Below are 14259 nucleotides of genomic sequence, written 5' to 3'. Positions count from 1 at the left end.
TATATATATATATATATATATATATATATATATATATATATATATATATATATATATATATATATATATATATATACATACACACACACACACACACACACACACACACACTAAATGCCAAAATGAGAGATGCCACTTCGCTCACCTTATTTCACAGACTTTACACCAAATGATTTCAAACATGGCCCAGACTTCATGGTCAGGGACATGAGAGGAAGTTGGTTGTTTGGCTTCTTCATCCTCATTCATTACAACATCACAGACAGGTGATTCAGGCTTGATGAGAACATTTGAATGAGAAAGCTTGTTTACTGGTTATCAAGCGGAAAAAAACAAAACACAAGAAATTCATATGTCAAGCACACCTGAGGTTTCAGCTTTTGAATGATGTTATCCATTTCATTCAGTGCCCTGGGAACATGGCTTGACCTTTTCCCAAATTCCTTAACAAACTCCTTTGCTTCTTGGAGAGTCACCAAAATACAACTACGGTCCCTTGATTGACCTGAGAAAAAAGAAACACATTCATGCCTTGAACGTGTTGTCATCTATATTTAAGGCAACAATCATGTCATCCTGTGCGCTATATGGGTCACAGAAGAGACAATCTGGTCTGAAGTTATGTAAAACAGCAATAGATAAACCAGGAAAAGCAAATGAGATTTGTTTATTACAAGAATCAGGGAGTCAATACTAAACCTAACCAAAATTATGCTTGATCATGATATCAATCTTCGTTTTTACACTTCAAAAGGTGTTTTATAATGTTACTTATTGTAGTTAAAGTTTAGAGAGTTTGGAGAACTGCACTGCATCATACTGACATGTTCCCAGCATTATGTAATGTAGCTATAAGAGACATTCCACAGCAATAAAAAAAATATATATTTGTTCAATTAACATCCCTCCTAAATGTCTATCAAAAGATTGTGCTCTGCTTAATATGAGAACAATTTCACCCTATTTTAAATAAAAAAAGAAGCACACAATTCTGCTTTGTCATCTTCCACCACTTAGCCTTCACAGGTAAGAATAGACAATCATGTGCTATATTTTTCCACTAAAGCAGTTTTTTCCCCTCTACCTTCCCCATATTTCCTATCTCTTTTAGACTGTAATGGCATACAGCCAAACTGCAATTAAGTCAAAAATAGTGCTCAGAGACCAAGGACACACTGAACAACATATTTTAACATCCTCGGGGATGAAAAACCATTGTGCTTGTGTCGAGGTAAACATTCCCACCCAGAGCACAGTGAGAGAGAACGAGAGGCTGGTTATCTGCACAAACCTTGTGACGAAGCGTGATTTAATTAGATACAGTAAAGGGACTGAGAGCCAGATGAAGAGGCGGTGCAAAGCGTGACTCAGCAGTATACTGACACATATTAGAGTGCCCTGTTTTAGAAGGTGACCTAATTCTGTCTGTTGTTCCGGGGAGTTCTGGTGCAGTGCAGGGCAAGCGGACGTCATTCCCCAATGAGGCTTTACAGCAGGGGATGACTCAGTTTTGCCTTCTGTTCAGTCAGAACCCAGTCAGCTGTTTGGAACTCGCGTGAATTTGCATTTAAACGTGTAGGGTAATCATCACAATTTTGGAAACATTTCAAACTCAATTATATTCAACACGGGCTCTTTGGGCGAGAGGTGTACTACTGGACTGATTAACAGCCAATTGCACATATGGACAAACAAAGATCCACACTGACATTCACACCTAGTAAAAGCATCTGTTAACCTAGAATGCATGTTTTTGGAATATGTGAGGAAGCCAGAGTATTGGTACCTGGAGAAAATCCAAATCACAGAGAGAACATATAAAAAGGCCAGAGCCGAGATTCAAAGTTACACAGATATATGTAATTTCCTTTTGAAAAATACAGAAAAAATTAGGGATGTTCCAATCAGGTTTTATGACACCGATTCCGATCATGCATGAATGAGCTCGGCGGATACCAATACCGATTCCGACCACATGGAATATCTGTATATTTTTCCATTTATTTATGGTGACTGCTATTATGCTACATTATCTGAAAAAAAAACCCCAGCCATATTATTGCCGTAATTTTGACAAAAATCTATTTATATTTTCAAAAGCATGAAGAAATGCAAAACCATTGCTGGCACAATACAACTCAGTCACAAAGATAACTGAAAAACTTAAATTTACCAGCTTTTAGTAAAATAGTTTTTAACAGATCAAAATAATTAGCAATCTCAGAAGACTTAATTATGCAAAAAGTCAAATAAACAACATGCCACCTAAACATTGCATGGTTCAGAATATAATCAAAGTAGAAAAAATAGTCACATGCAGGCTTCACTTGAATAAACTATTCAATGAGTTCCTAAATTGCAACGACTCAGGAACTTTATTGTCTTGTGCACAGACAAACTATCTTGTGCATTTGTCAACGAGAAAAAAGTCACTGTTAATCTTTTTGTGGATTACAAAATGATATAGTGGGTCTGTTGCCCACAAGTGACCTTCAATGCGTCTCCCTGCATGTGGAACTTATACTGCTCCGTGTCCGCCTTGACTTTATTCAACGCAGTGAGCCTTGTAAACTCACCATAGTCTCCCAATTGCTTGTTCTTCAAATGTCGGATTAAGTTGGTTGTGTTGAAAATTTTGGCCATGCTCCCCGCGCGAGGTACCTTTTCATGTCATATACAGTATTACAAGACGCAAACTCCAAACACACAGCGGACAATGCTATGTTCACACCAACTGCGGTGGTCGGAATATTCGATCAAAGTCTTTTACTGCCGATCAAAACATCCGATCACCCGCAGCTCATGCTTCGCAGCCTTGTGTTGCGTCCCTCCCCTCTGCTCGCAGCGGAGGCGCGGCTGAGTTAGGGAGCCTTTCTGGTGGCGCGTTTCAGTTAGAGTCAATGTAGGTCGCGCCGGCGGGCGCGGATGCGTGCAGAGCAGCGCGAGTGATGCTTTTGGACGGAGGGATGTCGTCGCGTATTAAACAAATCAACTTTTTTGCCAGTTCGTCTCGCGGCAGTCAAGCATGAGCTGCGGGTGATCGGATGTCATGAACGGCAATAAAAGGTTTTCATCGAATATTCCGATCACGTAATTTTTCACGAAAATCGGCCGATCATGATCGGTGCCCGATCGATCGGAGCATCCCGAGAAAAAATAGTATAGAATATTATTATGAAAATAGCGCACATTTGTACAAATAAACACATTACTCCGAATATCCCTAAAGGACTACAATATGAAAACAACTACAATATATGAGGATATACAGTTCCTTTGAAAGCATTATACAATTAAGAGCCTGAACAAAATTGTTCTTCCACCTTATCCACAGACTCTAAAGACGTCTTACCTCGTTTAAAGAAGTCAAGCAGATTTAAAACAGTTTGTAGCAAAGATCGTGGGACAATGAAGCCAAATACTGCTCTCCAGTGCTTTTTCAAACAATGCAAAATGTCAAGAAGATTCCAGGGTGGCTTTATGTAGATGATCTATAGAAAGGGGAAAAGTCCACAAAATCCCATGTTTGGATGCATTTTGACAGTTTGACTCTTGCCAAGCAACCACATGTGATTAACTTAAAGATGAAGTCAACCCATACATGTTTTTTCTGTGCAAGCCCACTAGTTGAAACAGTAAGTAATGCACACGAAGTAATGCACACGTTTTAAGCCATCTCTGAGGGCGGCCATTTTGTCGACTGGAAATGACATCACAACTGCTCAGGTAATGACCAATCACGGCTGACCTGTTTTCTGAAGCCGAGCCGTGATTGGTCGTTGCCTGAGCCCTGAGCAGTTGTGATGTCGTTTTCAGTGAACAGAATTGACAAAATGGCCACCCCCTCAGATGGCTAAAAAGTGGTGGATTTTTCTGCTTAATTCATATTCCACAAACAAAATATTAATCAGAACTCCGTGTTTCAACTAGTGGGCCCGCTGGGAACATATTTTGGAAAAAAATGTGTTTGGGTTGATTTCCTTTTAAGAGTTGAGAGAGGTGACACTAAATCACTCATTCGAATGTCTCGTGTTACCCAACATGTTCCATTGGAAATTAAATTCTTCATACATTACAATCATACCTCTTGCCACAATTCATCATAAGTAGCTTTCATCTCCATCTCAAGCACATTGGACAGCACCTCCCGCAGGCAGTCTTCAAGCTCAGAGACACATCTTTTTATGTTCTCCTCCTCTTCCACTCTGGCACTTTTGCTATCTGGAATTGGATGCATGTATCTACATGAATGGAGGCACAAGACTTGCAAACGGTCACGAGGACAGAAGCGAATCTTCACATGCACATATACACGTTAACATGACAGAAATTACTGAACATACATTGCCCAGAGTATTGGAACGCCTGGCCATTACGCCTAAATGACCACAGAGGAGAAGAATACATCAAGTTGGTCTTCTCTTTTCTGCTATAATAATCTACATGTAAGCAAACAAAAACAGCCTCCACTCCTCGCGGTGGGAATTATTGACCTTTTATCCAGAAGAACATTTATGAGGTCATAGATTTGGTACAAGAGAGCGTGGTTCATGAGTTCAGTTTGACTTCCTCCTAAATGTGTTTGATGGATGTTGAGTTCAGGGCGCTTAAGATTTTGCAGACCAAATTCATCCGAAATTATCTTGATGAATCTTGCTTTAGGCCGGAACAGAAAAAAGCCTTCCCCAAATTGTTCCCACAAAGTTGGATTAAAAAATATTTTTCAGCTAATGAATGATTCATTAATTGTATAAATTAATACAAAGCACATGAAATTAGGACGCTACTAGAAATTGTGGCCAGCATTGGTGTTCAATTTTTCACCGGCGCATTTCTTGGAAAGAGATAGAGATTACCGGTTAAGCAATCAAACCAGTATAGCTCAAGAGTAGGCGGACATGGTGGACATGGAATGTGCATCCATGGTATGTACTGTTGCTACTGTACCATGACAGTGCCCAAGCAATTTCTTGTTTTTCATATGAGGAACACTGTCTCACCTTCCTCTGTCTGACGTTCTTGTGTATGAAGTGGCACTGGTGTACAACTCCTTCCTGGCATTGGTGAGGACATTGGCGTGTCGATTTGAGGAAGCCTCTGGAAGACGGTGCTTTGTAGGTGGTTATGGTTGTGTCTTGATCTCTCAACCTCGGCATCCAAGTCAGTCTTGCTCAAGGCCTTAACCCCACTAAGGACAGCCTTACTGCACAGATTTTTATCATTTCTACAGTGGAAAAATAAAGTGTAAAGAAAATATTAAATGATGAGAGCCTTGGATATGCTACTTTTAAATAGTGCTGGGCCAATGTGCTATTGTTTTCAGTACAGTGGAACCTCTGAATTTGGATGATTTAAAATTGGAGTGCAACCAAAATGAAGGTGTAAAATACCCCTATCAAGTTTCAGTTATTTCAAATTGACAAAACTTTATCGCAAAACGTTAACTAATCTCACAAGACAAACCTTAACCCTAACCCCCCGCGCATCTATAATGAGACTGCAGTTTTAGAAAGCAATAATTGCAATAATATGTTCTATGCGCCTCTACTAGTCTAAACAATGTATTCTGATTAAAATTGCATTCATGGAATATGAGTTAAGCAGCAAAATCCAGCCGTTTTTTAACCATCTTAGGGAGCGGACATTTTGTCACTTTCTGTCGACTGAAAATAACATTAAAGTTGCTCGGGGCTCAGGTAACGACCAATCACGGATAACCTGTTTTCAGAAGCTGAGCCATGATTGGTCGTAACCTGAGTTCTGAGCAACTGTGATGTCATTTTCAGTCGACAGAAAGTGAAAAAATGGTTAGTCGGTGAAAGTTTAGTCTGAATCGCCAACGTACACCCGTTTAAAATTAGAGGCGGACCAGCCTATAGTTGTTACTATAAACCCCCCACCCCGCCCTAGGAAAAAAGGCGGATGACGGACGACGGAAGGGTACCCACGCTGCTGACGCATGACGAATAATGGCCGCTCAATTTGTAGTAAGATGCCCAGCTCTGATCATTATCGCTGCGCACGCAGGAACCTGTTTTCCAGTTTGGTCACGTAACACTCTGCATAACCCCCACTGATCATCGCTGTTTCCCTGCCAGTGTGTGTGCTCAACAAGAAGTCGGCATTAATAATACAAGAACAAGAATGCAAAGTACACTGTAAAATGAACTGCTTCTTTCATGCAAATCCCCTCTACCTTCCTCGCGCTTCCCCTTGTCAAGGTATTTGTCACATGTTATCAGTTATGGTTGAGTAAGCAATGGATTGTTTATGGTAGGACTAAACTTATTTTTACACTTGTGAATCATTTCCTGTACTGTTACTAAATGTTTTCTGAATTATTTACATTATTTACAATGGGAATTTTAATTTGTTTATCTTTTTAGATATATGAACCAACTAATCAGTATTCTGGGAACTGACTCTAATGTCATATTTGGGTCATAATAATTTTTAATATGAACCAATTTCTCGTCCTACACTTTACGGCACAGCAAAACGTAGGTCTTAAATGTTGAACTAAAGTACATTTTACTTAGGGTATTAGCACTTGACAGTCCAATTGAATATCTCCTTGATTAGAGCTCCGATGTCAGTAATATGTGCTTAAATTATTTCCCAGTGATTCTGTCTGGCCTTTCTCGCACGCTAACTGGCACAATCTGCCTGAAGCTAATCCTAGTCACATGCATGTTGTATTATTTGCAGTGGACACAGGCTCTTGTCGAAGCAATGCATCTGGGGGGAGGGGGAAACTCACGTGCATAGGATGAGAGCACAGCCCGGGTACAAACTCTGATACTGTAGACAGCACTGCAGCACTTTGTCATCATTATTCTCAGCCATCAGACTATCTGAGGGTGGTAATGACAGAGACAGAATGAAGACAGAGAGTGAGTGTGAGAGCAAGTGTGAGAGAGAGAGGACTTTTCACCTTGGGACAAGTCCAGCACACAGAAGGCAATTGATAACAGCATTTGCAACACAGCACAAGAGTGGGTCAATGGATTAATGATGGGAGTGGCAAAGCACAACATTAAGCTTTAGAGTTTCAGTTATTTATTCCCAACCCACGTCATGAGAGCAATGATGACGAATGAATTACCTTCTAAAAATCAGAAGGGTACTACTACCACCTACTGGACAAAAAGGGGAGTACAGTAGTACACTACTTTTTATTCATTTACTTTGCTATTAAATTTCAGTTTGGCTTGGAAATTATTTTAAATGCACTTTAAATCCTATAAAGCATTACCCAGAGTATGAAATGCACTATATCAATAAAGCTGCCTTGCCCCGCCTAAAGAACTGAGCACTACTGCAAGGTACTGTAATATGCTCACATTTTACAATATCAAAGACTTGTTCTGAAAAACGTCCCATGTATATTTATCTTGAAAGAATACTCTGGATGATCAGAACATCACTCCAGCATTCCATCCAGCTATCCATTTTAACCATGTATCCTCATTAGAGTTGTGGGTGAACTGAAGCCAATCCCAGGGGTCTTTGGGAGAGAGGCTGGGATACCTCCTGTTCAGGTCGGCAGATAATCACAGTACAGAGTACAGACAAACAACCATTCACACTCACGCCCATAGGGGGAACATATAAACTCCACATGGAAGGCCATAGCCCAGATTCAAACACCACACATCGTAACTGGAGCAGACGTGCAACTGAATACGAAATAAGAAATGCAAGGGACTTTATTAAAGACTCACTGTTACTTTCAGCAGCCTGCTGCATTGACTGCCCCCAAAGGTGACTTTCCCGCCTTTTGAGAGAGTTATAAATGTAGGAAATGGCAGGACAGGCCAGATTAGCCACAGAATCTGCGAAGCCTTTCCTCTTTTTGAGAGAATCCAGCTCCTGAAGCACCACCCAGGGGATGAGGACAATTGGCAAACCCAAAGCTATAAACACATAAAACATGGACAATGTATGTAAGACAAAATATTATGCCAGTTAACTCAGACTTTAACTTATCATGGTCAATATGTTTTTGATGATCACGTTCCCATCATCTAGCGGGGTCTTTTTATAACATGGTGGCATAATTTAAAAAGTGACATCATAAGACGTATTTCGGGGGAACAGTGCATTGGGTTTGAAAATCACCTCCAAGGCCACGATTTTGCATCTTTTTCACATCATCCAAATGACTGAGGAGAATATTGGTGTCCAGAACAAGGATTACGTCTTGCTGAGCAGTTTTTTTGCCTGAAAAAAGTAAAACATTCCTTCGGTGAAATGACAAGCAACCATAACAACAAAAACTGTTAAAACGCAAATTGTGTCATGTAATTCCATATTGCAAATTTTTCCAAAACATCGCTATTGAACAGATCTGTGAGTCTAAATCTCACATTTCATTAGACAGTGCCAAGACATGACTTTTGATGCGCATTGGAATTCCGTACCAAGTGCTATAACTTACAGAGAATATATGTAGCTCTCTCTTCTGGGGGGTCTATGTCCATACAGGTGAGCTCTCCATAGCTCTGCATTACATCCACCTCTAATCTCCTTTCAAACCGGGCAAGGTAAAGCTCTTCGGCCACTTGCATCTAGAGTCAAGCACATTTTGACACCAAAAAAACAATCAGCAATCAAATGTATTTTAACTCAATTTTCATGTTATAGCTCACCTGCTCACTCTGCTCTGTGATGACATCACTTGCAGTGGGAGGGACATTTGATGAAGATGTACTCTCAGTTTTTCTTTCACAGCTATGAGGCCGTTTAAAGCTGTTTGTGGGTGCCTCGGGAACAGTGCGCTCAGTCATACATGTAGCAGTCCTACTTGTAGAGGTAACAACACCTTTGTCACTTGTGTTTGCCTCCTTAAGCTCTGGTTTGACTTTCTTCGGAATTGTGAAACTGGAACGTACAGATGTTGGTATTTTGGGCCGAGAAAATGATGAATTAGAAATTTTAAAGGACACTTTGGGCTTGGTTGAAAGAGAAAATTGTTGTTCGATGAAGTCTGTGGATGTTTTTGTATCCAAGCATTCTTTTTCTTTTAACAACAGTTTCTGACTTTCCTGACATGTCTCTTTGATTATGTCAGTTTTTTTTTCCCTTATAGAGTCCTTGGAGTGAGGAGAGGTCTGGCATTGTTCTTTGGCCTCGATAGTTTTGCTCTCATTTCGATTGTTGTGCAATTCATTATCTTTACTCTTCACCAAATCCTGGCATTGTTTCCTTCGGCCCTCTGAAACATCACTTGGACTTGTTCGCTTCCTTTTTAATGTAGGTGAGCTCATGCGGTGAGCTTTTTCATCTGAACTATATTTTGAGTCTTTTTCTTCTTTCCGGCCATCTGTATCTGAATTCCTGATGTTCCAAGATCTTGATGAACTCCTTTCCTTTATTTTACCACCAGTGGTAACCTTATATTTCTTTGCAATATCAGGCTCCGCTTTGTGGTGGCAATCATTGTGGGTCGAAAGAGAGGTACTTTTTGTCTTTGAATGGGCCACATCTGCCTTAGATACCTGTCTCTTGTCTGTTTCTTCTCTAGTACGGAGTTTGTATACAGCCTTTTTGATTTGGCGACTTTCCTCTTCAACATGAGAAGTACGTTGTCTATGTTTTGTAGAACGGCTTCCAGTGAAAGAAGAAATTCAATGACAGGGTGAGAAATTATTAGAAAAACATTAAGCAAATAGTCAATATTGCCACTCATTTGTCATTACAGATGCAATACAAGACAATATTTTTTTTCTAACCTAGAGTGTCGCTTGTCATTGTGCTTCCTGTTGGATCTGTCACCCTGTTGTTGACCTTTGGATGTCTGAAATAAGAGTTACAACACAAAGTCGAAAAAAATATTAGCTTCCAATAAATTGGATAATATTCTGCTCTTGACGTCAAATCTATACAGTTTGTTTGTGCATGTCTTAATTATTTCATTATTTAATCCATGCACTATTCTTCACTTTAGAGTCAAGTCATTACTCTAAATGATATCCTATTCATACTGGTACACAGTAAGAGTAACAGGAGCATACGACATCAACTACATTACAAACAAGATACCTCTTACCTCCTCTTCTTTGGAGGCTCTCTTGCGCTTCCTTTTTCTTGAACTTTCAGACATATTGTATTTCTGCGAATGTAATTTCAAGGTCAGGCACTATAAAGTCAGTCTAAAATCACAATACTGTACTACACATGGTATTGCAGCTACAGTGTTGACTACCATTTTTGGTAACATTTTTGTTGATATTCTTTTCGACAGCGACTTGATGTTAACAAAATGATTCTCTGGTTTTCTCTCAAAACACCTTTTGACATTAGATTATTAATAGTATTAGTACCTTTGACTAATATTTGGGAAGGGGGCTGCCCAAAGTAAGCGCATAAAAGTTAACAATGTTCGCTTTAGGTATGCTAGCTATTCCTGTAGAAACATCGCAGCCGAACGAACGGTATTGCTTTCTTTGGTGTTTTCAACTATTGGCGTATATTAAACAATAAAGACTAAACACGTTTTACTTGGTTAAAATATTATTCTGTCTTAAATTCGTTAGAACTGAACTGACATACCAAATCAGCTGCCTTGTATTCTTCTACTGCGGTTTATTTTATCTTGTTGATCCGGCACACGACTGCCTCAATCGGCTGTAGTGGAAAAGTACAGGAAAACGACCAAATTCCACCAATGAATTACTGTGTTGAATAACGGTTTTAAATTTAAACATGTGATTCAAAACTCCTTAGAATCCATTGCCTTGATGAGCACAGTCACAGACATATGGGTGAGGAGGCAGGCAGAGGGATAAACAGCTATCTTACGCCATAACAGAGGCGTAGACAGCTGCTGAAGGTCAGTGGGAGTGAAGGCTTGAGATCTTGATTTTTTTTTCTTTACACAAACGTACAAAGCAAATCACACTGTTCTCTGCAGCTACACTTGCAGATTGGACTTGGCTGCACAGGCCACATCCATTTTATGTGTCGCGAAATAATGCACGGTCCAGGCAGTAGCAAATAACCAAATATTTTAGCTCGGGTTCATATTTAAATATTCTTTAATTTGACTGCAATATGAAACAGCTGACCAGAGTGTAGTTCCCAATCAAGAATTATCAGGACACTATCACAGGTGGTGGTGTGATCTGAGGAGGTATAGTCATGGACGTGCTGTTGGCTAGCCGAAGGAGCAAAGACTTCTTCATTTTCCACAGGCACTTGTTTAACTTATAACAAAACAATCATTCTTCAACTTAACCACGAGTTATTCAAGAGCACAGCTGACACAAATGCCAAACTTTGTAATAATTCGATATTTACACTTGAAGAGACTTTTTTTCGGCACAAATACAGGATTTCTACGGAAAGCTGTCAGCTTTCTTGTGATTTTGGTCAAATCCGCAATGAATTGTGGGTAATATGCTTCGGTTTAGGGGCCATGAATGCGGGCTCAGCCGAAGTGCGAAACGAGGGCGCAAAGAGGGCGGGGCGACAGAGCACTTCGCAGAATTGGGACACCCTACACCAGGGGTCACCAACTCCAGTCCTCGAGGGCACTTGTCCTGCAGGTTTTCCATCCCTCCCTGCTGCAACACACCTGTTATCATGATCAGCTCATCAGCAAGCTCATCAGCAAGCTCTTGAGAAGCCTGATAACAGGTGTGTTACAGCAGGGAGGGATGGAAAACCTGCAGGACAGGTGCCCTCGAGGACCTATTGGTTAGGTTGATGGTGTACGCTGCACTAACATATCGATCAACCAATAGGCGAATAGCTCAACCCAAGACACATTTAGGACCGCCCCCTCATTTGAATAGCATATCCTTCTGCACTGCAGGACCGACACTGCCAAAATAAAAAAATAAATAAAAATGAAAATAAATAATTGAAAAAAAAAACAATTTTAAAAATACATGGAAATAAGAACAACAAAAATATGTAATACAAAATAAATAAATACAAAAATAAATTTATAAATATATTTAAGTATCAATTTATCTATAATTTATTTTATTTATTTCAATCATATATTTTTTTATATTTGGTTTTATTTTCATTTCTATTTTTGATTTTGGCAGTTTTGGTCCTCCATACTGAAGAAGTTCAAGGAAAAAGAAGTGACCAACTGACATAATAAATTAAAGTGGCGCTACCGTGTGGCGTGATATCGTACTACAACAACTGACTACATCACCTGTACTGCACTTTCCAAGACTGAATTAAAGATTGTGGATGGATTTATCCTAATTTTGAACAATTATAATGCTCTCAACTTAGTATGGCTGGTTGCAGATATTTATGAATTCCCTACAATGCCAAGGCCCCGCAAATCTGGCAAACCAGTCATATCCTCTCACTCACTAGTGTGTGTTGTAACTACAGCATACTGTATCATACTGTTTTGGAGTTGGTAGAGGGATACTACCAGGCTGGCAAAACAACTAAACAAAAACAAAATCAAAACATCCTTTCATTTTACATTGTTTTCTCTCATCATCATATTCTGTAAACTTTGAAATGTTTGGAAATTCTCAATCAAAGTTACTGCAGGAGCATTTTTTGTCACCTCTTCTTATTGTACTGCCAGTATTGAAAAATGACCAATCTGTTTTTAGTGACGCTAACTAATCATTAGTAATATATATCAATTCGTATTCCTGTTCATGATCACAGGTAGCTGGAGTCAATCCCATCTGATTTAGGGTGAGAAGCGGGTACAACGTCAGAATTGAACACCTGTGGTCACAGGATTGGCACTTTGATTAACATTCATATTCACACCTCTGGACAAGTTAGACCCTTCAGTTGACCTAACATATACAGTATATTTTGGACTACAGTTACATGTACGGTATTATGTTTCAAATATTAAGAATTTCCACAATAGTGAAATAGCAGATGTGAGAGAGAGAGAAAAAAAAAAACAATGGTTCTCTTGCAATGACTCTTATGTGCCACATAGTGACACTGTAACTCCACTGAGATATGCTTCCAAAGTTCCAACTTGCAGCACAATAGAGTAATATCTAACAGACCACATTCTGCTGCTGAAACAAAACCTGAAAAGCAAAGGCCAAAGGTAGATTTGAATGATTGGATTTCATAGACTTGAATTACACATTTAAAGTGAAACGGTTAAAAGAATGCAAAAAAAAAAAAAAAAAAAAAAATCCAGGTTGAATATGCATGGCAGGAAAACAAAACTGAAAAGCAGCTTCACGACTTTGAAAGTAACATAGAGATGTTTGATGGTGAGCATATTAACTGTCTCGTTCCAGCTGTTGGGATATAGTATGACCACTTCAATAGTCTTGGACTGAAATGCAAATACTTGAAAGCTTGTGACAAACAACTACATGTTTTAAATAGACACATTTAAAATAGAAAACGCTCTAACTGTTTGGTGGTTCTTAAAGAGTGACAATGTGGTGTGCAATGACCAGTTAAGAAGCCACATCTCCTGTATTGAAACTTGATTTTTCTGTGGAGATAAATCAAATCTCCTATGTTTTTGCATAAACGTAGCTTTGTTCTTGGCAGCAGAAGAATGCATTGTATGCAGAGATGCAAAATTGATTTTTTTTTTGGTATGAAAACACAATCAAAACAACAATAAAATATTATTGTCTCTCAATTCATGTTCTTCGATATCTTTTGTTTTGAAATTTCATAATTCACTGCACAGTCTGCTGGGGAACTCTAATGTCCTTGATTATGAACAGACCTAGAAGAGGCTCATTAAAATGCCCAGCCTGCCTGATCTGAACCCAATTCGAAACTTAGCCTTTAGAAACCTTTGAACTGGCCATTTTAACCACCAAGTTCAGACATCAAAATATATGGTATGAGAACAATGTCAGGCACAGAACAATAAGTAAATTTATTGTTATATAATCAGATCCAGCTAGAGGAGGATTACATTCCTCCACACCTGGTGAACGATTATGCCAGGGTGCTTGCTTGAAAGGAGGCCTGGTCCATTGTTGAACCTGGTTGGAACAATGCCTCCTGGCCATGGAACTGTTAGACCTGCTCTTTCCTCTCTACACTTGTAGGTTTTTAAGTTTGCTGGAATTGATTTGTGAGATTGTATACCTGTATTTGAGCAAATCCAGCTGCCGCCTCACACTTTTATGCCACTTATACAACCTTGGAGTTGTGCATAGCCTACTTTTGAACTTATTCCAAGTGAGTATTGTAGTACTACTGTCTGACAGAATTTGGTCTGAGGAGTATCCAGTTTAGGGACTTCAGGGTCATCTTTGTGGTTATGTTTGT

The 14259-nt window shown here is 39.4% G+C and overlaps 1 protein-coding gene across 4 annotated transcripts in view; it reads right to left on the bottom strand.

The window, feature by feature from the left end:
• Positions 1 to 11339, bottom strand: part of swt1 (SWT1 RNA endoribonuclease homolog) — a 34536-nt gene extending 23197 nt beyond the window's left edge. The window contains exons 1-13 of one of the 4 annotated variants that reach the window (XM_086046582.1): positions 11070 to 11339; positions 10052 to 10114; positions 9735 to 9799; positions 8652 to 9609; positions 8441 to 8570; positions 8122 to 8223; positions 7725 to 7916; positions 6761 to 6854; positions 5001 to 5224; positions 4085 to 4221; positions 3353 to 3491; positions 366 to 505; positions 146 to 276 (exon numbers count right to left, since the gene is read on the bottom strand). In XM_086046582.1, coding sequence (XP_085902708.1) covers positions 146 to 276; positions 366 to 505; positions 3353 to 3491; positions 4085 to 4221; positions 5001 to 5224; positions 6761 to 6854; positions 7725 to 7916; positions 8122 to 8223; positions 8441 to 8570; positions 8652 to 9609; positions 9735 to 9799; positions 10052 to 10105 — 2366 coding nt within the window. In that variant the 5' untranslated portion in view covers positions 10106 to 10114; positions 11070 to 11339. The other 3 variants (XM_086046583.1, XM_086046580.1, XM_086046581.1) reach the window with 3 other exon arrangements.
• Positions 11340 to 14259: the final 2920 nt, after the last annotated feature.

The sequence above is a fragment of the Filicampus tigris genome, chromosome 12, assembly GCF_054856515.1.
Source record: "Filicampus tigris isolate MCC_2025a chromosome 12, RoL_Ftig_1.0, whole genome shotgun sequence".
NCBI classification, from domain to species: Eukaryota; Metazoa; Chordata; class Actinopteri; order Syngnathiformes; family Syngnathidae; genus Filicampus; species Filicampus tigris.
Note: the sequence above shows the minus strand (reverse complement) of the source record. Positions and strands in the feature narration are given on the sequence as shown.